The sequence below is a fragment of the Tenrec ecaudatus genome, chromosome 8 (assembly GCF_050624435.1).
Source record: "Tenrec ecaudatus isolate mTenEca1 chromosome 8, mTenEca1.hap1, whole genome shotgun sequence".
NCBI classification, from domain to species: domain Eukaryota; kingdom Metazoa; phylum Chordata; class Mammalia; order Afrosoricida; family Tenrecidae; genus Tenrec; species Tenrec ecaudatus.
Window position 1 is genome coordinate 80265035 of NC_134537.1, and position 26873 is coordinate 80291907.

At 51.8% G+C, this 26873-nt stretch overlaps 1 protein-coding gene across 1 annotated transcript; it reads left to right on the forward strand.

Annotated features, from left to right (window-relative positions):
* Positions 1 to 2743: 2743 nt before the first annotated feature.
* Positions 2744 to 9166, forward strand: SOX7 (SRY-box transcription factor 7). The gene is made up of 2 exons (XM_075555698.1): positions 2744 to 3027; positions 6639 to 9166. Exons 1-2 carry the CDS (start codon positions 2790 to 2792, stop codon positions 7571 to 7573), a joined length of 1173 nt encoding a protein of 390 aa, XP_075411813.1. The 5' UTR covers positions 2744 to 2789; the 3' UTR covers positions 7574 to 9166.
* The last annotated feature ends 17707 nt before the right edge of the window (positions 9167 to 26873 follow it).

The window sequence follows — 26873 nt, forward strand, 5'->3', positions numbered from 1 at the left end:
CCAGTGAGCAGCTGGAACACCTGCTCTGGGTCGCAGCGCTGCCGCCAGCAGTGCGGCTGGGACCTCGGAGACCCGGGATGGGGACCCCGAGGTTCGCGTCCCTTGGAGTCGCCGGCACTAGGGCGCCTGGGCACAAAGTTGGCAGATGAATAAAAGCACGCGTGCCGGCCAGTTAAGGGAGTGAACGAATGAAGCCGGTGAGCGAGGGCGGGCTGCGGGGCGGCTCTCGGGCTCTCACGCCCTCGGCTCCCGGAAAGCCCGCACAGTCGCGCTGCAGGAAGTTTACACGATAGGACACTACAACGCGACTTCTCTCCGCCATCCCTTCAATCTTCCCTCATTTAGCCTTTTCTCCTACTCCGCCCTCCCTAGCCCCCAAGGACCCTCTGGAATCTTTCTTCGCTACTTGTCCCGCGCGCTTTCTTTCCCGCCGTCTCCTCCCTGGCTGGGCGCGCTCCCCACCTTCCGCTCCTCGGAGCGCGCAGGCACCTCCCTAAAGTGGCGCCCCGGGCGCAGCGAGTTCGCTCCAAGGCGAAGCTAGGAGGGTGTTCGGGGTGGGGGCAGGGAGTGGGCACGCCCCCGAGCCAGGGTGGGGACGGCTGTTCCCCTGCGGCCTCTAACCCAGCCCAGCACCCTCCCAGGCCAGGAAATGCGGCGGGGTCAGAAAAGGTCGGGATCCCTTGGCTCCCACGGTCCGAGGCCACTGCGCCAGTCAGCCTTGGGACGCGCCCAAGTTGCCGTCCACTGCCGGCTCCACCTTCGCTCCCCGGCGTTCCGCTTACACTGGGCTTTTCCGGGAGGAATTTCTGGCCCAGGGGGTCCGGCACGGGAAATGGCCTAAGGCTTCCCGGGGTGGGGAAGTCCGCCCAAACTCTCCATACAATTTCTCTGCTGTACCCCACCTGCCCCACCCCTGGATCCCGGCGCCAGTCGGCCGGTCACTCCGCCTTGGGTTCCAGGATGCCTGGCCCTGCTGCGCCTCGCCCCGCGCCTTCGCTGGCCCCGCCCTGGTCCACAAAAGCAGCAGGTGGGGCGCACGCGCCTAGGATATTGCTTGGCTAGAGGAGAGGGGAAACCCCAGCCATCTCTTTTGTAGTAAGGTTACAATCGAGGCATGAAAACGAGAAAGTCGCATTTCTCCGTCTGCTTGGAGTACGTTAGGGGCGGGTCCCGCAGTTCCTATTTCGCACAAAGTACTGGTGAACACAAGCCACTGCCGGTTTGGGCACTGAAATCCGGATTTAGGGCTGTTAGAGGTCTCTCTCGAGCGCATCTAAACATTAGTCACAGAGAGCAGAGAGAGTCGGCATTCGCAGTTTTTGAAACAGTCCCGGGAAATGAATTTCATCGTCTTCATTTAAGGCGGTCTAGAGTTAATCTGATTGCAGATCAGAGACACGCAATACATAACCCAAACACAGAGACTTCACGGCCCTCCCACGACAATGCAGCCACCTGCCAGGGTCACCTCTGTGGACTCTTGTTTTTCCTCCACCTTGTGGAGAGGCCAGCACAGGGGCAGTAAATATTTGTGAACTGCATTTCAAGGTCTGATCGAGCCTATGGAAATTGAGATAGTAGGGTGCGTCTAAACTACACTAGTTCGTTCATTTTTTTCACTCGGTTACTCGACAGTTACTAAGCGCACCTACTGTGTGCTGACGCTGACGTTGAGAGCCTCGGGAGTGAGGGAGTACGTGACGTGACCTAGGACAGCCGGGAGCGCCAAGCCCGCAGCACAAAGGGTGGCTTGCGGGGCAGGAAACTCCAGAGCAAGGTCTGCTCCCTGGTACCCGTCGGGCATCAGCGGGAGCTCCTGCTAGTGGGAAAGCAGTCCGGGACAAGGGGGGATCGCTGTCTGGGCCAGAGTCAGACCGGGGAAATGGGAATAAGTTCACGGTAAAGGAATTCGCAAGAGATGAGCTCCAAGCGAGGGGACGTGAGACTGCGGCTAGGGGAGAGAGGGCAGGTGATCGAGGAGAGAAATCTGACTGCCGGAGTGAGTAAGAGAGACGGGATTTCCCCCTCCCAAGACAAGGAGGGGCCTGGCTTCTAGAGGTCTTCGCGGAACACAAAAGCCCAAAGTCGGACGCAGACCCTGGAAGCCAGTCCCCCAGGGAGGTTGCAAACGAAGCCTGTCACTTTAGCACAGTAGTAGGTGTGTTCTCTTACTAGCGGTTCACTGGATGTTGGAAATGTGAACTCATCCTATTAAATGGTTCTCCGGAGCGCGCCGCATTCCCGGAGAAAGCGGGTTAAGTTCGGTTCTCCGAGGGATTCGGCGCAGAGAAGTGTCTGCTCGGTCAGGAGCTGGCTCCCCTTGTCCCGCCCGGGGAACTGCAAGGGGCCGCGCCCCAGCTCCCGCGCGCACCAGGGCGGGGAAGGCGGCGGCGAGTTTGTCGCGGACGCACAACCGGCACCTGCGGCCCCGGGGCTGCCTGGCGGGGGTGGCCCGGCCCGAGGTGTAGCCGGAGCTCGGATCTCCGACGTTCGGTGGGGACTCCGAGGGGCGGGGCCCGGGAGGGCGCTGGGAGGGGTGGCGGCCGGGCCGCCAGTGTCGGCTTGCCCCGCCCCCGCCGGCAGGTCCGCGGCGGGGACGCTGGGAGGGGGCCCGGCGCTGAGACGCGAGGAGGAGCCGCACGACTTTCACGAGTCATTGGAGGACGCAGCCGCCCGAAGCTGATAAATCAGGGACCGCAGCTCCGGGCCAAGTTGGACGCCCGCGACCCGTGCGAGGGCCAGGTCTGCCCCAGCTCAGCGAAGCCAAGCGAGGCGAACCCTGTGCGGCCATGACCTCGCTGCTAGGAGGCTATCCGTGGCCCGAGGGGCTCGAGTGCCCAGCTCTGGAAGCCGAGCTGTCAGATGGGTTGTCCCCACCAGCCGCCGCGCGACCCCCGGGGGACAAGGGCACTGAAAGCCGCATCCGGCGGCCCATGAATGCCTTCATGGTGTGGGCCAAGGACGAGAGGAAACGGCTGGCGGTGCAGAACCCAGACCTGCACAACGCCGAGCTCAGCAAGATGCTGGGTGAGTGATGGCCTGGGGCGGGAGCCCGGGGTCGGGGGTCGGGGCGGGGTGGCTGCGGGCAGAGGCGGTGTCTGGGGCTCGGGCTGGGGGGAGGTCGTCGAGGACCCCTCGGGTGCTCCGGGACAGCGAGGTAGTTGGGACGCTCGGAGTCCGCCTGGAGTGCGTGTGCCAGCACCCAAACAGGCTGGGCGCCCGCTGTGCCCCCAAGACTGCGCAGGCGGAGGGTGGCTGTGTGTCGGGTGGTTGGCTTTTTCCCAGCCGGACGACGTCCAGAAGAAGCCTCGCTGCCGCTTAGGTGTTGCGGGAAGCCTTCCTGGGTGGGAACAGGAGCAGGGCAGCAGCGTCTCAGGCAAGAGGGAGTTCGGGGCCCCTGGAGGCGGCCAGATGACTGGACTCTTTTCTCGGTTGGACCAGGCCGCCCCGAGATTGGAAATATCCCGCTGAGCAGAGAGTGGCGAACCCGCCGCATTTCCCCAGGCCGCTCAGCCCCCGGTAACGGAGCGGGCAAGGCCAGACAGGAAACCGACGGTTTCTTTGCCCCCTGCACTTTAGGGTTGGCAAAACCACGGAGATTGTCGTGAACAGAAGTGTGGCAGGAACTCACCCCGATTTTAACTTAATTATTACATCAAGAGCAAAAGAAGCCCTCGCAACTATTTTATTGATTAATTATCGGTGTCCCTAGTCAGGGTTGGAAGTAACTGAATGCGGTTTGTTACAGTGGCCGGGGAGGGTCTGGTCTGTCTGGCCTGAAGATGGGTCATTTCCCTTGTTAAGTCTGGTGGGGTTAAGTCTCCGCACCCCCCTCCCCAAGCTCCATTCCGCAAGCTGGCTTCCCAGAGCTTTCTCTTTCTCAAGTGTCCAGAGCTCAAGGATTCCCCCGCCCTGCCCTGCCCAGCCCAGCCCAGTCCTCTTGGCCTTTCACTTGGGTTTTATTGGTTTTAACTGTAGAAAGTCTTTCAAAGCATTTTTGTGCACCCTTTGTGCTCCAGGCCTTGCCAAGGTAGCCTCGAGATTGGAGATTGGCTCTGTCCTTCCCAGCTTGGCTCGGAACTAGCCCTTCCTTTTCCTATGGAAGGCCGGAGCTCTCTCCCTGGGTGGAATCCTGGGGTGGGATGGAATGCCTACCTATCTGGCCAAAGCTGGAAGCCTGCAGAGGAGGTTGCCCTGCAGTAGTGTCCACTGCCCTTGGTTTCAAAAGGCCCATGGCTCAGCCTGCCCCTGACTGAGTCCCCTTGTGACTTTCCTGGATCCTCCTCATACATGGGTTCATTCTTCCATGAAGTCTTTCAAAAGTTACCATTTATCTTGTGCTGACATCAAGTTATATATCGGAGCATATGATCATAACATGCATTCATTGCCCTAAAATCGTATGAATTTTTCAAATGATGATAACAGAAAAAGAGGGCATTTTTATGGGCCCTCTGAAAATCTTGTGGGCCCTAGATAATGTGCCTTATGGCCTGAGTGCCCAGCCCAGAAAAAGAAGCCCCAGGATTCTGACACCAGAGGTCAGAGAGGAGGTGAAGCTGGAGTCTTCTGCTGAGGAAGGCTGCCTGCTTCCCAGGAAAAGGGGCATAGGATACAAATCTCTCCCTGTGAGCAAACTCCTGTTGGCCATTTGTGCACCCGTCTTAAGAGGGTCCAGTGCATTTTGCAGGAGAGATGCTGATTCCTTCCTGCCCAAGGCCACCTGGCACGGAGCAAGGGAGACTAACACAGGGCTGTGTTTTAAAAGACGACGGGGTGCTTGCTACTGGGAGGCTGCTTCCGACCCCATCATCTCAGTCAGCTCTTTGTTTTTGGTCTAGAAAGAAAGGGAAGGGCTCTGGGTGAGCGTCCCAACTTGATTGGCTAGGAGCTTTCCAAATGACTATCTTCTCCCAGTAGTTTTAGTGTGCTGTGAATGAGAACGTATGCACAGACTTTCATCCACTGAGTAGCATTTGAAAACGACTTGTGTTTTAGTGACTACAACAATACGTAGGGACATTTAGAAACTAGCTTCACATTATATATTACATCCACAGGCAGTGCGTGCGGGGCACCTGGACCTTAGGCCTCTGGCAGCACCACTGGTTGGGGACCACCGACCTTCAGGGTCCCTTCCAGGTCCCAAACACAGTGTTCGTAGCACAGTTCAAATTTCCCTTTTAAGAGACAGCTAATTGTATTCATTTGTGACTCCATCCAATTTAGTTACACAATTTCACCCACATGGTAGAACACTTGAACAACCCCACCCTTGGCCCCCTTTGTGGGCCTTGATCCTTGGAACCAGTTCATGCTGCTCTTGAGCTCCGTGTGCAGTCCTGGGCCCTCTGAGAAGTACTGCTGGGTAGGTGACCCTTTGCTGACAGGACTTAACTTTTGGTAACTAACCACTCGAGTTTCTCAAACTTTATGATGTGTTAGAGCAGTGGTTCTCAATTTATGGGTCTCGGCCCCTTTGGGGATGAACGACCCTTTCACAGGGGTTGCCTGATTCATAACAGTAGCAAAATGACAGTGATGAAATAGCAACGAAAATAATTTTGTGGTTGGGGGGGGGTGTCACTACAACATGAGGAACTGTATTAAAGTGTCGAGGTGTTAGGAAGGGGGAGAACAACTGCATTAGAGCCATTGAGGGAACTTGTTAACTTTATGGGATCCTGGACCCATTTGAGGAGGTAACAATTCAAGTGGTCTGGATGCAGTCTTGAGAAAATACTGCCTCTGGAAGGATACATGATATATGTGAAGAAAGGAGAGAGAAACACAAAAGTCATTTGAAAATCAACAGACCAGTGGGTAGCCATGAAAATAGGACAGAAGGGAACTCAGCCCGTGGCGCCAATAGGGTAGGAGAATGGGGTGCTTTTTAAGAGGAAAGTTCTGAGACAGGTAGTACCATGGTCTTGGTTTGGTAGCCAGGACATGGAGACCCAGGGAGGATACAGAATTGGCTTCTACGTGGCCAAGCAAGTGCCCCCTGCCACCGTTGATGGGTCGTGGGTAGATGTGCTCTGTGTTGGGCTGTGTATACCTGCACCAGTCAGTTTATACGTGCGTGACACTCTGTGTGCACCTGTGTGTGTGCTGCCTGCTCACATGCTGCCCATGACCACCTCTTCCTCCAGCAGGGTCCTATTGACCTTCAGCTATCACGGGCTGTCATTGTTAACCTAAGTGGGATCACATAACTGACTGACACACGTGTGAAACTATTGGCCGAGCCTGGAGTGTCTTCCGGGGAAGGCCTGTCAGATGGCTGCCCCAGTAAACAATGCCGCAGCCCATCCAGAGGAGGCACCCATAATCAGCCAAGGCAGGCGGGTCACCACACTTCACCAATGAGCGGGATAGACTATCAGCGGGCCAGCAGATGTATGCCTTTAAGAGCAGCTGTGGGCCTTTCCATCCAGTGTGCATGAAGCGGATTTGTGGGAGGCAAGGAAGGAAGTGTGGTTTAGCCTCTGTGTGTGCAGGCCCTGCGGTGGGGAGAGGGTGCGAGCCTGTCTGTCTGTGGCTGTGAATGGGGAGGGGGGAGGTAAGAGGCACGATTCTCTGGATGAGGCAAAGCAGCGTAGATACTGAAGGTTGTCTTCTCTGGCTTGTGTGAACAGGAAAGTCCTGGAAGGCCCTGACGCTGTCGCAGAAGCGGCCCTACGTGGACGAGGCGGAGCGGCTGCGCGTTCAGCACATGCAGGACCACCCCAACTACAAGTACCGGCCCCGCAGGAAAAAGCAGGTCAAACGCCTCTGCAAGCGCGTGGATGCCGGCTTCCTCCTGAGCTCCCTGTCCCGAGACCAGAACAGCCTGCCCGAGAAGAGGAGCGGGACCCGGGGGCCTCTGGGTGAGAAGGACGAGAGGGGTGAGTACCCACCGGGCGCCCCCCTGCCCAGCCTCAGGGGCTGCTACCACAAGGCGCCAGGCGGCGGCAGTACCAGCACCACGGGCAGTGTGGACACCTACCCATACGGGCTGCCCACGCCCCCAGAGATGTCCCCGCTGGACGGGCTGGAGCCGGAGCAGACCTTCTTCTCCTCCCCCTGCCAAGAGGAGCATGCTCACTCCCACCGCATCCCTCACCTGCAAGGGCCCCCATACTCTCCCGAATATGCTCCCAGCCCCCTCCACTGCAGTCACCCCATGGGCTCTCTGGCCCTCGGCCAGTCCCCAGGCGTCTCTATGATGTCCACTGTACCGGGTTGCCCCCCATCGCCTGCCTATTACTCCCCTGCCACTTACCACACTCTCCACTCCAACCTCCACGCCCACCATGCCCATCTGGGGCAGCTCTCCCCACCTCCGGAGCACCCAGGCTTTGACGCGCTGGATCAGCTGAGCCAGGTGGAACTCCTGGGGGACATGGATCGCAATGAGTTCGACCAGTATTTGAACACTTCTGGCCACCCAGACTCTTCCGCAGGGGCCCTGAGCCTCAGTGGGCATGCCCAGGTCTCCCAGGTGACAGCAGCAGGCCCCACAGAGACCAGTCTCATCTCCGTTCTGGCTGATGCCACCGCGACATACTACAACAACTACAGCGTGTCATAGAGCCTCGAGCCAGCAGGTGCAGCCCTGTCCACGCTGCCCTCTCAGACACTTGAGCACCGCGGAGCGACAAGAGACACTGAGAGACGGCGCTGCATTCTCAGCTTTCCGAGAACGGATCTCAGGGCCTGAGGAGAGGTCTGAACTGCAGCCGGGACACTTGGAACTAAAGCTGAAGGGGGTCTTGCTGAGCTCAGTGGCTCCCCCACTCCCACCCCCCACGGTCCCTTGACCGTCAGTTCCACCCTTTTCAGCTGGTGTGTTGAGTATATTCCTTCAAATGAGTCATCACCGGCAGCAGCTGGGGAATAAGACACTGGTTACTGAAAGATGCTGTTTAATGGTAGAGTCTCACCTGCTTCTCTTTCCAAATACCTCCTAGTTGAGAAGAATGTGCTTCCAGCCCAATGTTGGCCTCCTGCTGGCTTTCCACTCGGAGCCCAGCTGACTCAGTCTCTTAGGCCCCTCACTTGAGGAGCCGTGGACAAGGAGCTAGTCCTAAATCTGGTGTAGACAAGCAGGCCTGGGTTCCCTCCGGTTAAACAAGGGGCCCTCTTTGCTCCACATTCTTCTGATTTAAGGTCCCCTAAGATCTAACTGAAAGGAAAATGGGAAATTTGACTCCTTAATACGCTCATTAGCGTGCATCTCGGTAAGATTTTGGTGTGCTCCATCCAAGGGCACACCACTGTCTGCAATCCATTCTCTTCCACACGATTACATTCTGTCAAAAGGACGAATTTTCAGTTTGAAAAACCAAACCAAACCAAGCACTCATCTTCATTTGAGAAATTAACTTCTCTGGTTGAGTGGTTTGTGCTTATTTTGTTTGAGTTGTGTGTGAGAGAGAGAGAGGGAGAGAAAGAGAAAATTTGAGTAATTCTCTTGTATCACATGCAAACTGCATGACAAACGACCCTCTAAATATATACAATAAATGTGTGGGTGAAACACACGGGCCTTCATGCACACCCTTAAACCTACATCTGTGGGTGCCCCAAAAGATGTTCTTGTGAATGGGGGTAACACCATACCAGTTCCTGTTGCTGATGACCAAAGGAGCCGCGGTACCTAACAAGAACTTGGAGTCAAGCAGCCCTCCTTTCTTCAAGTCTCGGGGTATCATTTTCTGCAGCCCGGGTCCAGCACACACACCTCTCTGGAGGCAAACAGCTTCCTTCCTGCTGTCTCTGTCTTCTTTTCTTCCTTTGCTGGGTTTTCTGCTTCTTCCTCCACTCTTGGATTAGGGACTACTTCATAGAGAGCATCTTATCTGTAATCCTAAACCTTTTCCTCACACACAAGCTGGTTCCTCGAGGCCAATTCCTTCAGGCAAAATTTTAGAGCACATTTCCTGTCCCCACTTTGATTCCACGTAATTCCCAAAGAGCAAACATGCACTGTGAGTTGGAAAATGTTTCTGAGCCCTGCCCCTGCCCGCCAAACATTTCCACACCTCTCGAAGTCTCCTTTGAAGGGACATACCTAACAATGAGACAGCTGTTTGTCTTTTGATTTCAACATATTATTGTCATATAAAATATGTGTTTTATATATTCTATTATTTCCCCCTTATGTTTTGTAGGGTTAAAGTATGCGATTTTTTTTCCTTCTAAGAAGTCTTACTGTAAAATGGCTTATCAGATATGATTAATCTTTATGCTATTATCATATATGACACTTGGTAATAAATAGTCAACTGTTGAGGATGTGATTGACTGGGACACAATCCAGAATATGTATTAATATCTTTTCAAACATTATCACAGACATTAAGCTAAACAGTTACTTTTTTCCCTTTTTGTAAGAACTACACATGCTTTGGAACCGTTGTAGATATTGATTTGTCTAAAATATTTAATTTAAATAAACATTTTTGTACCATGATCATACTAGCATTGAAAACAGAGCGCGAGTGAAAAAAGACGGGACCAGCTGAAACAGATATTACATCCCAATACTACTTGAGTTAAGAGTCTGTTTTTTTCTATGTTCACTTTTTATTTGAAAAAGTTGGTGTCCTACAGGGGTGCTGTATTTTATTTTGTGAGTTGTGGTAGCCTCAAAGTGAATCCCAATTCTATGTGTTAGAAACATTTATTTTCCTAGTCTAGAAAGAAAAGACTCCATTCCTAGCAGGGAACTAGGCAGAGCTGCTGTCTTCTTCAGACTTTAAGTTTGCAAATGAAACAAGGTGATTATCAGGCTCTCTCAAACTGCCAGGTCAGTTTTTGCCCTAGGACTTGCTCCCTCAAGGCTTCCCTGAAATAGCTCTACTGCAACTTGCTCCAGGAGGCTGAGCTCACCCTCTGGTGTGTCTCTGGGACCTGGTAGTATAACCAATGGCAAGCTTTCAGAGCTCTGTGGAAGGAGCATTGTGGGGCGTGCACAAAGACACATGGATTAGCAATTCCAGGATGTACTATTTCACAAGGTTCAGGATGATAAATGCCAGCCAAAAAGTACCTGGAAAAAACTTGCGATTGCTCAGTCAGTCCCTGAGCAGGACACTGGTGTAGCAGTTGTAACATGTTCCAGTCAAGGGTGGCCTTGTGTTCTAGGCCCTCTGGGCCAAGGTGTGGATCTTGGGAGGGCCCAACTGGGCAAGCATTCTTCCTTCATTAGGATCTGAATCTATATTCATTATTTTAATAGCCCTTTAGAGGTGTATGGCATTTTGCAGTGAGTTTTATGGGCTGTTTCTCATCCACTGTCTCAGGTGGGGCTCCATCATTCATCCACCCCGTTGCACAGCCAGGGACACTGAGGCCCAGGTGGGAGCTGGAACATGTGGATCACACCACTAACGACAGTGGTTCCTCATGCTGTGGTGATCCCCAACCATATTTTTGTTGCTACTTCATAACTCATTTTGCGACTATTATGAATCTGGCGACCCCTGTGAAAGGGTCGTTCGACCCCCAGGTTGAGAACTGCTGACTTAGGGGATGCTGGGGCATCAGGACAGAGCCAGACTTGCTGGTTGGTAGTCTTGGCCAGACAAGTTTCACAGCTAGAGGCTCGACACCTTTTGAGGGACGCGTTTCGCGTGGTATGGAATGATGTGTGCTGCGCTTCATCCTTCTCAAGTCAGGAAAAGAAGGAGCGAGCAAAAGGAAATGAGGTCAGACACCCAAAGACACTGTTGCTGTGGTCAGCTTACAGTGGTTACCTGCCGGGTCATCGGCTGGTGGAGGACATGTGTTGTCCTTGTCTGGCAGAGTCTGCCCATGACATGGTCCTGATACTGCCAAAAGGGGCGTAGCGTACTCCTTGCCAGGATATGCTCTGGGGGTGGGGGCGTTGTCCCTGCCTCTGGGAAGGCAGGAAACGGCCGGCGGCGGCAACAGGATCACTCTTTCCCTTTTGCTCGCTGTGAGTAAAACAGCCCTCCCAGACAGCCAGGCCTGTTTGAGAATGCGAGCTGCTCATTCTGGCCACACAACTGCCCCCTGAGAGGGCACCGCTTTTTGTTTGGGGTGATGAGGAGGTGTGGGTATGCACAGCGATGCTTGACTCTTTCTAACCCGTTGGTGGGAGCCATCAAGTCCATTCTGGCTCAGAGAGACCCCGGGCACAACAGAACAAAAGATGCCCAGTCCTGCGCCATCCTCACAATTGTTCCTGTGCTTGAGCCCATTGCTGCAGCCACTGTGTGAATCCGTCTCCTTGAGGGCTGTCCTCCCCTCCACTGCGCCTCTACTTCACCCAGCATGCTGCCCTTCTCCAGGGACGGCTCTCTCCTGACAACCTGTCAAAGCATGTGAGACGAAGGCTTGCCATCTTTGCCTCCAAGGAGCATCCTGTCTATACTTCTCCCAAGCAAGGTTCTTTTGGGAGTCGGTGGTAATTTCTAGATTCTTCACCAGTGCCATAATTCAAATGCATCGATTCTTCTAAATTCAATCTCCAACTTTCATATGTAGATGAGGCAATTGAAAATACCATGGGCTTGATTCAGGTGCACCGTCGTCCTCCAAGTCACATCTTTGCCTTTAAAAACTTTAACGTGGTCTAACCTGTAGGTATTCCCATGTTGAGCTTGCTCTAACTGCCAGCACCCCTGCCTCCACTCCAGGGCCTGCTCCTTGGTGGCTGTCTTCCTCAGCGCTGAGTTCAGCTCGATCCCATACTCCGGGTCTCTCCCTTCCACAGCTGCTCCCAGTGACCAAGTGGGACCCCGGTCCTGTGTTCCCATGGCTATTTTAACCTTTGTAAGAGAGAAGATGATTTTATGCTCTCTTCTTTAGGAGAGGCCCCACATTGTATAAGCTTCAGGTCCCTTCACCCTGGCTTGCCTCGTGTGGGCACCCCTATGGCTAACCCTCTCCCCACTGCCCACTCTCCGGGCTCCCCACACCATACCCTGCCACTCTCACATGGACTAACTTTTTTCTCTGAAAATACTCTTCCTTCGCATGCTTCTATGGTTTTACCAGTGTTATCCCACCTGGAATACCTTGCCCCACAATCTCTCAGGGGACACCCCAGTCATTCAGTACTCAAGTCCAGCTCCGATGTCTTCTTGGCAAGGGGACAGTCACTCCGTGCCCAGGTCTCCTTTCCACAGGGCTAAGGCAGATAGCCTCACGTCATCACCCACCATCAGCCTCTGCGCATCCTTCACAGCAGGGCAGGCGCAGGGTATCTGCTCAACACAGAAGCGAGCAAATCAATGCAGTAAACATCTGAGCTGTCCTGTATACATGTTCTAGTTCATCTTAGGGACTATGGTGAAGAATTTAACCTGTCTGCGTTGTTAATTTTTTTCTGGCCCATCTCTCTGGAAACAAGGGCTATCGGGTCTTTGTGGGCGTGGTTCCAGAGGGCTCTGTGGCTGAGGCTGATGAGGCAGTGGCTGTTGGTGCGCACACCTGAGACAGTCGCTGCCTGGAGTGGAACGTTCAGGAGATGAGTGTGAGGGCACAGAAGATCACCTCCTGTCCTCTGCAGTCCTGGTGAAGCAGAACAAAGCTGCGGGCAGACAGCTTGTGGCACAGTTCCTGGCTGTCTGCCCTGGTTGGGAAGTGCTTAGTTTTGGGGAAGGCTGTTCTTGGCCTCATGGAAAGGAGGGGCGAGAGAGACTGAGGACATCGATCTATGCATAGTTAGGACAGATGTTGTTATTAGGTGCCATCCAGTTAATCTCGACTCACTCTAACCCGCCTGACAGAGTAGGTTAGATCCCTGCTCCACAGGGATCCCTAGGCTGTGGTCATCATGGACACAGATGCCCAGCTCGCACTCAAGGTTGCTTCCAACCTAGCAGCCAAGTGTTTGCTTAATGGTTGCCACACCAAGGCTCCTAGGTGACAGATAAAAACTGACCGCACTGCCCTCAATCACCTGGATGCTGACTCAGAGATGGGGATCAGCACTTTCATAAGACACGTGATCTTGATAGAAAGTTTAGGAGAAGAACAATAACAGATCATAAAGAAGGAAGTGTTTTATTGTTCGACCATGTAGGGACACAGCTGGTGATCTGTTGGTCTGATTTTGGTCTCAATGTGTTGTCCTTAGGTGCCATCAAGTCAGTCCTGATTAATAGTGACCCATGTACAACAGGACGGAACACTGCCTGGTTCTGCACCATCTTCACGATGATTCTTGTGTTTGAGCCCATTGTAGCAGCCATTGTATCTATCAGTCCAGCTCCTTTAGGGTCTTCCAATTTTTGCTGCCCCTCCATTTCAGCAAGCATGATACCCTTCTCCAGGGACTGACTCATCTCTCTTGACAACATGTCCAAAGTACATGAGATGGTATCTTGCCATTCTTGCCACTAAGGAATATTCTGGCTGTACTTCTTCCAAGACAGACTTGTTTGTTCTTATGGCAGTCGATGGTGCTTTCAATATTCTTTGCCAGAACCATAATTCAAAGGTATCAATTCTTCTTTGGTCTTCCTTATTCAATGTCTAACTTTCATATGTATAGGTAGTGATTGACTTGGCTGGCTTGGCTCAGGCATACCTTAGATGTCAAAGATCCATATCTGCCTGAGTATAAACTGACCCAAATATCAGCCAAGGCACCTAATTTTACCACAAGAACTACATAAAAGGTGTGAGGGAAAACTCAGCTTACACACGAGTATATATGGTAACCGCTTTTCAACACATGTAAGAAGTTTTGTTATGCAGCATATTTACCTAATGTGATATGTCTTTTGATATCTTGACTGCTGCTTCCAAGAGCATTGATTGTGGATCCAAGCAAGACCCAAGTCCTTGACAATTTCAATTTTTTCTTCTGTTTATCATAATACCTCCTGGTCCAATTGTGAGGAATTTGGTCTTCCTTATACTGAGTTGTAATACACACTAACGGGTACAATCCTTGATCTTCATCAGCAAGTGCTTCAAGTCCTCCTCACTTTCAGCAAGCAAAGCTGTGACATCTGCATATTCCATGCTGTTAATAAGTCTTCCTCCTAGACATATCTTTTATGGTAAAATAATTCTGCATAGATATTTGTATTTATTAATATGAAATACATATTTTTTCTGTGCCATTAAACTTTTATTCCTTGTAAAAGGTGTTTTATTTCTAGTTTGAAAAATAGCATGAAAAAAATTGGAGAGTAAAACAAAAAGAAAAAACTCTATAAGCTCAACATGTCTTTTACACATGTTCATATGGTGTCTGCTGAACTCCCTAGTCCGTATTCTTGGAGGCAAAACTGAGTATCATCATAAATGCATCTTAGGATTTGGCTTTATTTTTTCAACATTACATTATAGTGCTTTTGCCAGGTTGGTAGCTATTTTTTTTGTTTTGTTTTAAACGTTTTATTAGGGGCTCATACAACTCTTATCACAGTCCATACATATACATACATCAATTGTATAAAGCACATCCATACATTCCCTGCCCCAATCATTCTCAAAGCATTTGCTCTCCACTTAAGCCCTTTGCATTAGGTCCTCTTTTTTTCCCCCTCCCTCCCCGCTCCCCCCCCCCCGCCCCCGCCCGTTGGTAGCTATTTTGTAACTGTTTAGCTACTAACCTAAAGGTCTGAGGATTGACCTTGAGCTAAATTCATGCTTATGATTTTTGATGACTGTAACTTAATTTACCTGGCTACTCCCTCCCTATTAGATAATGAAAATGTACTTGCTTCTAACCCTCAGTGAACATTTACTTATGTCCTAAGCTAAGTTTCTCGCAGGTGATCAGAGGAACATGCTTTAGTTTAACATTGCTGGTTTGCTCTCCCAAACCCATTGCCAGCCTGTGAGTCCCAACGATCATGAATCTGAACAGGCTCTGCCCCCAGAGGCACTTTTCTGGTCATGTGGCGCCCTTGTTCTGCCCTGGGGTTGTTACAGTTCACTACAGGCTCCCATTGGATAATGAGGGGTGTTCGCTCCTTTGTTCAGTGGGTGCATAATGCAACTGTGGGTAACACAGGCTTCCTTGGCCTGCTGAGGTGTGTGTGCAAATCATTTAGCCTGAGGTGTGTGTGAAAATGTGTGTGAAAATCATTTTTATTTTATGCATGAGCATCACCGTAGTGGCATAGTGGTTATAAGTTGGACTGCTAACTGCATGGTCAGCAGTTCAAAACCACCAGTTCATCCCCAGGAGAAAGATGGGACCTTTTGCTCCAGTAACGATTTACAGAGCTGGAAGCCCATAGGGGCCGCTCCACAGCCATATTCTATAGGGTTGCGCTGAGTCTAAATGGACTCAGTACTAGGGACGTTTTCTTTCTTTTGAATTTTCTCAAATCTAGGGAGTGTGGGAGAGTGATGGGGGCTGACATTGTTCCATCACTGGGTTTCAAACTGTTCTCCCATCTAGCCAGTAACCTATTGCCATTAAGTCACCTCTGACTCCCGGCGACCCCATGTGTATCCGAATAGAACTGTACCCCAGGGCTTTCAATGGCTGACTTTTCAGAAGTAGATCTGCAGACGCGCGCATCTCTGTGTGTGTGTGCGTGTGTGTACTTGTGGATGGACTCCAATAGCAGCCAAGAATTACTCATCTGCACTCTACCCAGGGACTCTGCTCTCATCTAAGGAGATGAGAATTTGTAGATACTTTAGAAATTGTAAAGTTTTATTTGAATGTACAGGATAACTGCTGTAGGTTTTATGACCCAGTGTGGGCTTCCTTTAGACCTGAATGCTGATACTAATTAGAAGAATCTGGAGCCTTTCTTCAGTGATTGTCAGATTGGAACTGATTGTGTGTGAGAAATGAGAGAAAAGGGCACCGAAAATGTGACTAAAGGGCTATCTCCTCCTTTGGGGTGGCCATAGATGATTTAGATCACGTGGTCGCTTCCGCTGCCTCTACTGAGGACAGCGTCTTAGACATTTGATTTGTGGATTCACTGCTATCGAGTTCACGCTGACTCAAGACTGTAACTATGAATAGGAGTAGAAAGGCTCGTCTTTCTCCCCTGGAGTAGTTGGTGGTTTCGAACTACCGACCTTGCAGATCTCAGTCCAATGCGTAACTACTACGCCACCAAGGCTTCTTGAGGAAACTAATCCAAACAGATTCCATCATCAAAAATATCATCACCGAAATCCCTTCTGCTTCTGTCTACATCCCATCCCCCTTGGCATCATCCGTGGAGATCCAGAGTCATTGTTGCAGCCCAGACCAGGTGATCCTCACCCCTGATGGTTGCTGTCCTTTGCGCTCTGGGTACCATGTTTGAAAGATGCTCTGGTGGCCCAACGGTGGAGCGTTCCACTGCCAACTGGAAGGTGGATGGTTAAAAAGCCACCCACCGGCTCCGGAGGAGAAAAGACCTGGCAATTTTCTCCTATCGGCATGGTAGCCTGGTCCCCCGTGGGGGTAGTTTGACTTTGTCACAGGGCGCTGTTGTGAGTCAAACTCAACCAGAGGGGACCTAGCAACAACAGCAGCAGCCAGGCCCGAGATTGACCTGGGCCTGTGGTGTGCCTTCAGACCTTCTTAGCTCGGTGTGTCCCCTGAAGTAGAGGCTGAGTGTTGTCTGGACATAGAAGGGCACAGAGAAGCCTCATTCTAAAAACGGCGGAAGAGGAAGGCCAGGGATTGCACCAAGCAGTGGGAGTGTGTGCTCTGTGGGTGCTCTGGGAATGGTTGGCACCTAGGCACGGGGTGTGGTCCTTTCCCAGAGGCTCATTGTGGAAGTCCAGGCTGCGTATACCTGCTCACTGTGCATGCATTTGATCACTCATGTGTCGTCAGAGGATTGTGGGTCTGGAACACGGAGGGAGAGTTCAAAAAAAGAAACATTCAACCTGGAAGAGTCGCTGGATTCCGCCCAATAAAAGATCTTCCCAGCTTCCTACTGGGATGCAGGCTACTGTGTCCTAGAAGTTGTGATGATGCGACCTGGAAGGTGAAGGCCGTGCCCGCCAGTCCCTGTTGACTCCATCTGTGCCTCCGCACACCACTTCGTTCTTATTCTATCACCGACAGAGCTAGGTAGTTCTCAGCTCCAGCTCCAAGGCGTCAGGATGCATCTTTTTCTTTATTCTCTTCCTTGAAGCAGAGGAAGTCTGGTGGTGTGGTGGGTTCAGAGTTGGGCCATTTCAACCACAAGGTAGGTGGTTCAAGCTCACTCTCTCCACAGGAGAAGGATACGGCAGTCTGGGGCGATTCTACTCCTGTACAGGGTCGCTGTGAGTCTGAATTGACTGGGCAGCAGTGGGCTTTAGTTTTTGCAGCAGGGGAGCACCAGCTCCGAGATGTGTTCCAAATGTCCTTGAAATCTCTAAAGGGCAGTTGGTGACTGGTTTTGATGGCTCAGCTGGTCAGGAACATCCACTGCCATCGAATTATATGCTGTCTCATATCAATCCTATAGGACAAGGTAGAACTGCCCCTTTGGGTTTCTGAGACTGTAATTGCTTACGGGAGTAGAAAGCCTCATCTTTCTCCCAAGGAGCAGCTGGTGGTTTCAAACTGCCTACCTTGTGGATCACAGCCTAACATGTAACCACTACACCACCACGGCTCTAGGATGAACTGAGAGCTGGGAATTTGGAGAGCAACTCTGTGGCCCCATTAACTTGACAGTCACGGATATCAGACTGCCAGCCCCTGGATTTGATGGCTAAGGAAAGAGAGGCCCATGGATGGGTGGGGAACTGAGAACAGAACCTGATGAGGGGGCCTCGAGGTGGGAGAAGAGCTTCCAGGGAGAGGGTAGGCTAGGGTGACCTCACCTTCTTGGCCCCAGGGTCCTGAGAAAGCTGGGAAGTTGAGAGTGGACTGTGGGTGACAGGCCCCCAAAGCCCTGGCTCTCTTTGCTTAGGCTCCGCAGAGACCAGAGGACTGTGTGCCATGAAGTCTCAGTGGTGGACCTGGCCTGGGAGCACAGGCCCCGGGAAGGTCAGGGGAAAGAGTACAGATGGCAGCGAACACATGACCCAATGGGTGGGGATGTCTCCCACAAGACTCCCTACTGCTTTCTTCTTGTGCCTCTTGGAACCCGGCTTGTCCTGCGGGGCTGGCCCAGGACAGTGAGTGGAGACTGCTCAAGGAGCGCCAGAGTGTGCACCCTGTGCACACCAGTGGCATGTTCAGTGTCACTGGTTCCTGAGGGCCAGTGACTGGCACAGAGCTGCCTCTGGCTCCTACCCCCGACCTTCCCTGGGAACCAGGGCCTTTGTGTTGTTTCCTCTGCCTGCTCTGCCCTGCCCAGCTGCCCTAGCAGCAGGCCTCCAGTTCAGGGGCAGCAGAGAGGCCAGGGAAGGAAAGGGGTATGGGATGCAACCGAGCAGAACACCCGCCTGAGCAGGCCTCCCCCATGCCTGGGAAGGTGCAGAGGAGGGAGAAGGTGCAGGGAGGCAGGGAGGGTGGAGGCAGTGGCGTTGCGGAGTGTTTCCTGCCCTGGAAGCTGCTGGGAGCAGCAGGAGGAGGATGTGGCCAGAGCCCAGTGTTTCCTGCCTGATAAGCTGACCCCTCCCTGCGGAGCCTGGCTGGGCTGCCTTCTAGGGGAGAGCCCTGCCCAGGGAAGGGCAGGCGGAGGAGGAAAATCACTTCTCCAGATTAGCTCTCCGAGGTTGAGCCTTCCTCCCCCGCCCGTGTCCTCCGCAGCAGTCACAGGAAACGGGGCTGGGGCCCAGCATGGCCAGAGGTCCCACCTTGGAGTTCTCGGCTCCAGGCCTCCAGACTCCAGTCTGTCTCAAGGTCCCCGCCATACCAGCCCCACACAGCGGAAGCCTTCTGGCTCCAAAGGCAATAACTTTCAAGGATGCCACTGACTACACACCTTCTGCATATTTGTCCCTTCTCATGCCCGAATTTGGGGGCTAGAATATTGGTCACTTGACCATGAGGTCAGACTCTGCGTCAGCCTGGTCCGCGGCCCTTTCTGTGGGAGCCACAGAGGTGCTCTGGGCGCCAGAGTGGGGAGGGCACGGAGGGGGAGGTCTTGGGCGTGGGAGGCAGGAGACTTACCGCACTACTCTGGCAGGCTGAGTAGCCTGGGTGACTCTCTACCCCTCTCTGAGCCTCACTAGTCTACAGGAGCTGATGCCAAGGGTGTCTAAAGTGCTGATGATCCAAGGTGCTAGTGCTGCCCAGGACAGCAGGCACGGTGGCTATCTCTGGGGGATACAGCATCCTGAGCCCTGGGGACGGAGCCAGCGTGCCAGAGGAGGCCTCCTCCTTCTCAGGGCCATCTGGGTGTCCCAGCTCCCTCTCTCCCCTCACCTCTGCCCATAGAGCCCCCTGTGCTTTCCCTCGGTGTCCCCTGCCCGAGAGTCAGGCAGCCGTGGCTGTAGTGGGGGGAGGAGGGGATGGTGTTCATGAGTGGAGCGGCTGGTCAGCTGGGTCAGCAGCAGAGAGCTAGTGGGACACCAGAGGGCCCTCCTTCTGAAGCACAGGGTGAGGGCAGACAGGCACAGGCCAGGGCTCCCTGACAGATCACCCCCAGACTGTGGTACAACCTCTCCCTCCTCCGATCTCTCCCTCACACTGCAGGGAACCACTCTTGTAATCAAATGTGTGCAAACCGACTGCCCTGGGGTGATTCTGATCCATAGAGACCCTATGCAGGGTGTCTGAGGCTGTAAGTCTTTATAGGGCCCAACAGCCTCATCTTTCTCCTGCGTAGTGGTTGGTGGGTTTGAACTGTAGGCCTTGCGGTGGGCAGCCCAATGTTTACCCGGCAGCACCACCAGGGCTCCTTAGGGTGTGCAAACCCAAAGACAACCTCACTGCCATGGAGTCAATGCTGACTCCTAGTGACCCTATAGGACAGGGTGGAACTTCGCCCCCGTGGGTTTCCAAGACTGTAGCTCCGTCTTTCTCCTGCGGAGCTGCTGATCAGCAGCCCAGCATGTAACCACTGGACCACCAGGACAGAGGAACACGTACTGGCCTTGGAGAGAACACGCAGCTATGTGTCAACAGACACACAGTCACCGAGATCAGCGGGTACTGAGTCTTTGTGCTTGCGAGATGGGTCGTCCTTCTCAAAGCACTCTCAGATTCAGGATGGCAAGCAGCCTTCACAGCTCTGCTGGATCAGGTGTGGCTGGGCCCTCCTGCAGGCAATGACATGGATGCCAAGGGCCGGCAACGAGGAGACTGGGCCACATTGTCGCTCGCGAGGGACAGCCAGCCTGGCCTCAGGTCTTGGATTCTTCTCATGGAGCAGGAGTCAGTCATGCCCTTCGCAGTGAGTGGGGGTGTAGAGAGGGGTCACCATGCTCCTGTGGGTCATCATGACTGTGTGGTTAGACAGCCCAGGAGGATGGCTGTCTATCTGTCTGTGTCATACTGCTCCCGAGGGTGGGCATGCATCCAGTTCAGAGGCAAGCCTCAGGCTCAGAAACAGCTGGTGGGAAGCTGAAAGGCAGGTGGGGAATTTCCCCAGGACGGGTTGCCTGCTCATGATACCTGGGCCTGGCAGGCATCCTGATCCGGAGTTTCTGGCCCTTGGTGGGAGGGCTGTAGAAAGGAGGCAGTGTGGGAGCATGAGAGAAGTGAGTGATGAGACAAAACTGGGCTAGGGAGCATTTTACCTAATTCCCCATAGGGCTGTCCCTCTGGGTGGCTTTGTCCAAGTCACTTTCCTCGTGGCCTCAGAAATTAAGAGGGTGAAATTGAGTTGCCTGATTCTCTGAGCCTGCTGGATCAAAGAACAGGGGGGAAGAGAGGCATTTGCTTCCTCTCTCAGCCCCAGGCCTCAGTGCTGACCTGGTCTCTAGGGTGGTAGTAGGGGTGGGGTGTTCCAGATGGGGGTTCCATTCAGTGGACATTAGGCCACAGTGAGTCTCAGGAGCCACACGCAATTGTGCCTGGAACTGTTGTCATCTGCGTCCAGACTGAGGGCACTTCCCACCCACCTCCCCTCTTGCCCTAGCTACCTTGGGCTTCTACCCAACCTTCTGCCACCAGGCTACATCATGAGGCTCCTAGACACCTGGCCTGGCTCCATTCCCGTGTGGCCACAGCCCACCTCTCTGGGACTCTGCCCCACCTCACCCACATGGCTTCACCTCTCTGCTTTTCCAGAGGGGCTGCTGGGCTGTGCAGGATGGGGCAAGAGGCCTCGGTGCTGAGCTCAGCCTTGTTGATCCTCATGTAGCCCTGGCACCAGGAACACTCTCGCTGCCAGACCAGACCTGGTGAGAAGGCTCTTAGCTGATCTCCTGGGCATGGGCGGGCCTCCTGTCCCCAAGACTACTGCCTATGGCCCTTAGCGCCCCTGCCCAATCCAGTTAGACAGATGATTCCAACAGATGGTTCCCACAGGTTACCCTATTGCTTAAAAGTATTTGCTAACCCAGGTCTGCCAAAAAGATGAAGTGCACACTTCTCAGAGGGACGTTCAGGGCCTTGCCAGGAGCACACCCTATGACCTGTGAGCCGGGCACAGCATATTCCCAAACAAGATATGTTTCTTCATACCCCAGTACCTTTGCACAAGCTGCTTCCCCACTGGAACATTCTTCTTCATTTCCCAGGACCCGGCTGAAGTGTTCCCCCTTTCAGAAAGCCTTGCACCCACCCTACCCTCTCCTCCTTAGTCTCCAGCCCAAGCAAGTAGTGACTCTTTTTCTGCATATTTCCACAATCTTCTCATTCAGCTCGCATGGTGCAATGATGCAATCTGTTTTTAAGCCTCTCTCCTCCCAGTAGTCTGGGAACATGCTTATCTAGAACTATGTCTCCTCAGCACCAGGCACATAGTAAGTAGCCAGGGAGTATTTATGGGGCGATGGAATGGCTACCAAGGGCTTATACTCTCCCCGTTGGGCTTTCTGCTCAGTTTCTGATTCTAGACCATTGGCTGCATCTCTCTGGCTTGCTTTTTCCGCTTGTGAATCGGCCCTCGCTGATGTCAAGAGTGTTGAAGTGACAGCAGTAACCGCAACAACGAGAGTCACTCAGGAGACCACTTCTCAATGATCTCTGGAAAAACGTAATTCCTCCTGGCTCTTGGCCATCCCTGACTTGCGTCTGTACCCCACCCTTGGCTGTCAGTCAGGAATGAAAACTATGTATAATATTGTCCTCACTAGAGCCTGACTAGGCAGAGTGTTTGGGTTGTGTATGTGGCTCTATATACATCACAATGTCCAGGGCCTGCTGTGACAGGGAGAGCTTGTTTCCTTGCTGACTCCATTGGGAAAGATTCTGGGAGATGGGATATTAGGGGCTAGTTTTAGGCTCTATGACAGTGAGGAGTTGACTGCTAAGAATAACAGTGGTAAGTTTTGTTTGGAAATAAATGCAGCCCTTTGGGAAGTTACCTTTTCAGGTCCAATAAAAAACAACCAAACAACTGTTTGCTTAGTGAAGCACTGTTCTATTCAAGCTGCTGTTCATGTTACAGAGTTGGTGCTGGCTCCTGGTGGCCCTGTGTACCCCAGAGCGGAACCAGCGTCTGGTCCTGCTCCATCATGATCACTGAAATGCTCAAGCTGCTGCTGTCGCTCCAGTGACGTCTGAGGGACCAATCTCCTGGAGGGTTCACCTGGAAGCTCTATATTGGACAGGGTTCTGTTTGGGGCCCTGTGTTTTTACTGGCTGGTTAAAAACACCCAACAACATTTCATTTTCAGTGAGAAGAAGGTTTACAGAGCTGAAAAACAAGTTCATACATATTTTGTTTCCACTCTGCCATTGTAATCCCCTCAATGTTCTGTCATGTCTCCTACTTTCTCCCTGCGCCTCCTATTTCCACCCCTCCTTCTCTCCTAACCTCTCTTCTTAGTCCTTGGATAAATGCTGCCTTTTGATCTTAAGTTATTGATTATTCTCACATGAGGGTAGGTTCCATTCTAGACCTGCAGGGTCTAGAGTCTAGACTAAGGGCCTCCGTCTTGGGGTTCTATTAGTCTCTATCTGATCAGTAAGCCGGGTCTCTTTTTCAATTATGAGTTCTGTTCTACATTCTCTTACACTTCAGCCAGCATCTTTTAATACGATCCTTTTTAGAGCAGTTGGTGGTGGTAGCTGGGCACCATCTACTTCTCCTGGTCTCAGGGTCATGGAGACGGATGCTTCAGTGATCTCGTCCTCCACTGGACTCCATGTCTCCATGTGTCCTTCAATTTCCATCACTCTTCTTCCTCTGGATGGTGAGACACAATAGTTGCACCTAACGAGGTCTTAAGACTTGGTCACTACTCATCAAATAGGATTTCAAACATTGTTTTTGTGAACTATGTTGTGCCTTTATTGATGGATTTCTGAAAGTTGATTCCCAAGTCTTTCTTTCTGTCCTCTCTTAGCCTGGAAGCAGTTCCAGTGAAACTCATCCACCATGGATGGTGTGATAGGTAGGTTTGTTGTGCTAACATGGCCAATGAACACATGTGAGATTGGTTGAAGGGCAGATTGATAAATGCCTCCGTGAACCTCGCCTCTCTCTCTCTCTCTCTCTCTCTCTCTCTCTGGCTCTTTGATCATCAGAGGAGTGTGTGGCTGCCTTGCTTGTTCTGTGCCTCCATTTGCAAGCTACACTACCTGTGGGACATCTACCCGTGAACTGTGTCACTGTCACTTGAGGTTCCTTCAAGACCTGCTTTGCCACGCTACTGGAAGGTACATCTCTTGAGCTGAGGACTGTCAGACCCTGTCATCTGGCTGACTGTTGGTGACCTGCTTGCTGTTTGCTGCCCATGGCCAGATAGCCTGAATTGCTCCATGGAAGACTATCCTGCCGGCCTAAAGACTTGAAGGACTGTCGGTGTACTAGCTGTCTCACGGAAGTGAGTTGCACTGAGCCATTTGTACTGCCTTATAGATTAGTTAACTGTTTATTTATTATGTTATCTATCTACTATGTAAATACATACAAAATTATTAGTGTCTTGGTTTTGTTTCTTTAGAGAGAGAGAGAGGTGAGGCTCACCAAGCCATTTATCTCTTTTCCTTTCAGCAAATCTCACATGTGTTCATTGACCATATTGGCACAACAAACCTACCTATCCAGATGGCATTTGAAATACTGATGGTATAGCTGCCATCGTGGAAGTACAACAGGACAACACACTGGCAGAGAGGATTCCATGGATAGAGTATGTAGATACATATATAAAGCCGAAAATACAGAACACACAGCAGAGCATGAGAGCAAGCAAGAGAGAGAAAATCACCTATAATTTCATTTGCGCGGATATCTTTGGGTGGTATTTTATTATATACATATTCAAAATATTTTATACTTTCTTCCAGATTTTTGTCCTGAATGTATGCACTCATCTAAATATTTTAAATTTATTCACGATGGGATCGCATCAAGGAGCCCTGTGGTGTTTTGTGTTATGTATTGTGTTAGTCCGGGTTGTCTAGAGAAACAAATCCAGAGACACCCACATTTGTGTAAGAGAGAACTTATGTCAAAGAGAAATGGTATATTGAGAAAACATCCTAGTCTAGTCCAGATGAAGTCTGTTAGTCCGCTATTAGCCCATATGTCTGATACTAGTCCATAAATTCCTCTTTAGACTCATGCAGCACATGCAATGATGCCAAATGCAGGAAGATCACAGGCTGGTGGGTGGAAAGTCTTGTGGATCCAAAGGCGGTGGAAGCATCTCCAGGGCTCTGGCTGCCATCAGTGTGGCTCCATGGGGCTTGTCAACAGGAAGGTGCAGCAGAGAGTGCGAGAGAGTGACCCACCTCTTCTGATGGCAGAATCAAGACAGGAAGTCCCCAGAATCCTCATGAGAAGGCCGTGCCACAAGGAGGCATCACCGCACTGTGACCTGATTGACAGGCTGGACTCTGCCCCTTCATTCTTTTATCAAGTTGACATGACACTGTGTAACTACCACAGGAATTAAACTGCTAGCCACAGGCTGTTGGTCAAACCCACCCGCTGCTCCATGAGAGAACAAAGAGGCTGTCTGTTTCTGGAAAGATCTGTGGTCTCAGAAACCCTACATAGGGTCGCTATGAGTTGGAAAGGACTCGAGGGCAGTCAGTTTGGGATGACATCACTTTGTTAAGCTCACTTTGTTCAAAATTGACAATGTGTCCTAAATATCATTGTGCATCTTCGCACGCCTTTCCACGCTGTCCATCCTTCTACCATGGCCACTTCTCTGCCTTCCATGTTACCAGACCAGAGAAATGTCACCCACTTTGTTAAAGAAGCAAACCTGATGTGCAAAGTATTTTATCACAAGCCTCTCAGGGTTCAGCAACCTCCAGCTCTCCCTTCTTTCCAGTAAGACAACCACCGCTTCTGCTCCATGCCAAGGATCTTCTCCTTGGAGATAATCTTGAGTGGCCAGGAGCTTTACTTTCAGTGATATATCTTACAAACATCAAGAGACAATCCTGCCCACCTCCCCCATCTCCACTTTCTAAATTTAAGTATGAGATTCCAGTGAACACCAGTTCTCAAATGTCATGCTCCCCACTCGTTCCTATCATCTTGGAACCTCCACCTCCACCCGGCCCGCAACCAATTGGCTTGCGTTGTAAAGTTCCCCAGACACAGGGAGCCGAGGTCCTGACCCTGGGAGGCAGTTTGCAGGAATGCCCACTTTCTGTTCCACACCAAGCGCCCAGGAGGGAAGTGACTTGTCTGAGGGCGCCGTGGTGAGTCAGCAGCTTGGCTGAGCTACCCTGAGAGTGCTGGGAATCTGCCCGGGGCCCATGGCTTCCAGGCCAGGGCCACTGACACACCCTGTCTTGCTCAGGGCGGAAACCAATCTTCCCAGGGGAGGAGGGGCAAAGGCGCTGGGGTGACCCAGGACCTGGGTATGCCCCCCTCTGCTGGACACTACAGAGGGGGCTTCTGGGAGGTATGTTCCTGAGTGTACGCTGCCTCTCTCGTGCCAGACGGTGACTGAGCAGGATGTGGTCTTCCTGCCTCCTGTGCCTCCCTGATTTGAACCCTTTCCAACTTAAGCTGCAGGGAGAGGGGCAGGAGCACGTGTGGGGACAGCTATGGGCCTGGCACTTACTGGCTGTGAGGCCTTGGGTGGCTCATTTCATCTCCTGGAGCCTCAGCTGTGGTAAGACTAGGCAGAATGAGACCCCCTAGGAGCAGACCTATATTGCGTGTTGCCACCTAGTCACTCAAAGCAGGTGTTCAGTGGAAGAGGGCTTTGCCTTTGGTGTTACTTTGACTTGGCCCGTCCCACCAATCACAGTAGCTTCTCACAGCTCAAAATTCACCATCTCTTGGTGTCCAGATATCAGAGAGAATAGCATCTGAGGTCTTAAAGGATTGTCTTCAAATAAGTAGTCATCTAAGTGAGTCATCAGCTAAGCCCACATGGAAGAAGCACAGCAGCCTGTGTGATCCAAGGACTGTTAATAATAAAATCCAAAGCCAGAGGAGGGAATGGTACTAGAGCTCCAGTCCTGAATGCTGGGTTTGTAGAAGGCTATGGATAACGGTGAAAACCCAACATCTATTTTCAGGGTCCACACATGGATTAAGCCTCCAGACAATCCCCTCTGACTATGGAATAGACTAGGAATGTAATAGCTTTACTATCAGACAGAGTACATCATTGTAAAGTGGGTTATTGCAGATGAAATTAGGTTAAAATGTAACACCTGTTATTTGATTCCTCTTTTGACTCATTAAAAAATCATTTCATTGGGGGTTCATACAGCTCTTATCACAATCCATCCATCCATCCATTGTGTGAAGCACATTTGTACATACATTGCCATCATCATTTTCAAAATATTTTCTTTCTACCTGAACCCTTGGTATCAGCTCATTCCCCCACCACACCCCTTCCCTCATGAAACCTTGATAATATATTTCCCCTATGTCTTACACTTACCGATGTATCCCTTCACCCACTTTTCTCTTGTATGTTCCCCTGAGAGGGAGTTATATGTAGCTTATTGTGAT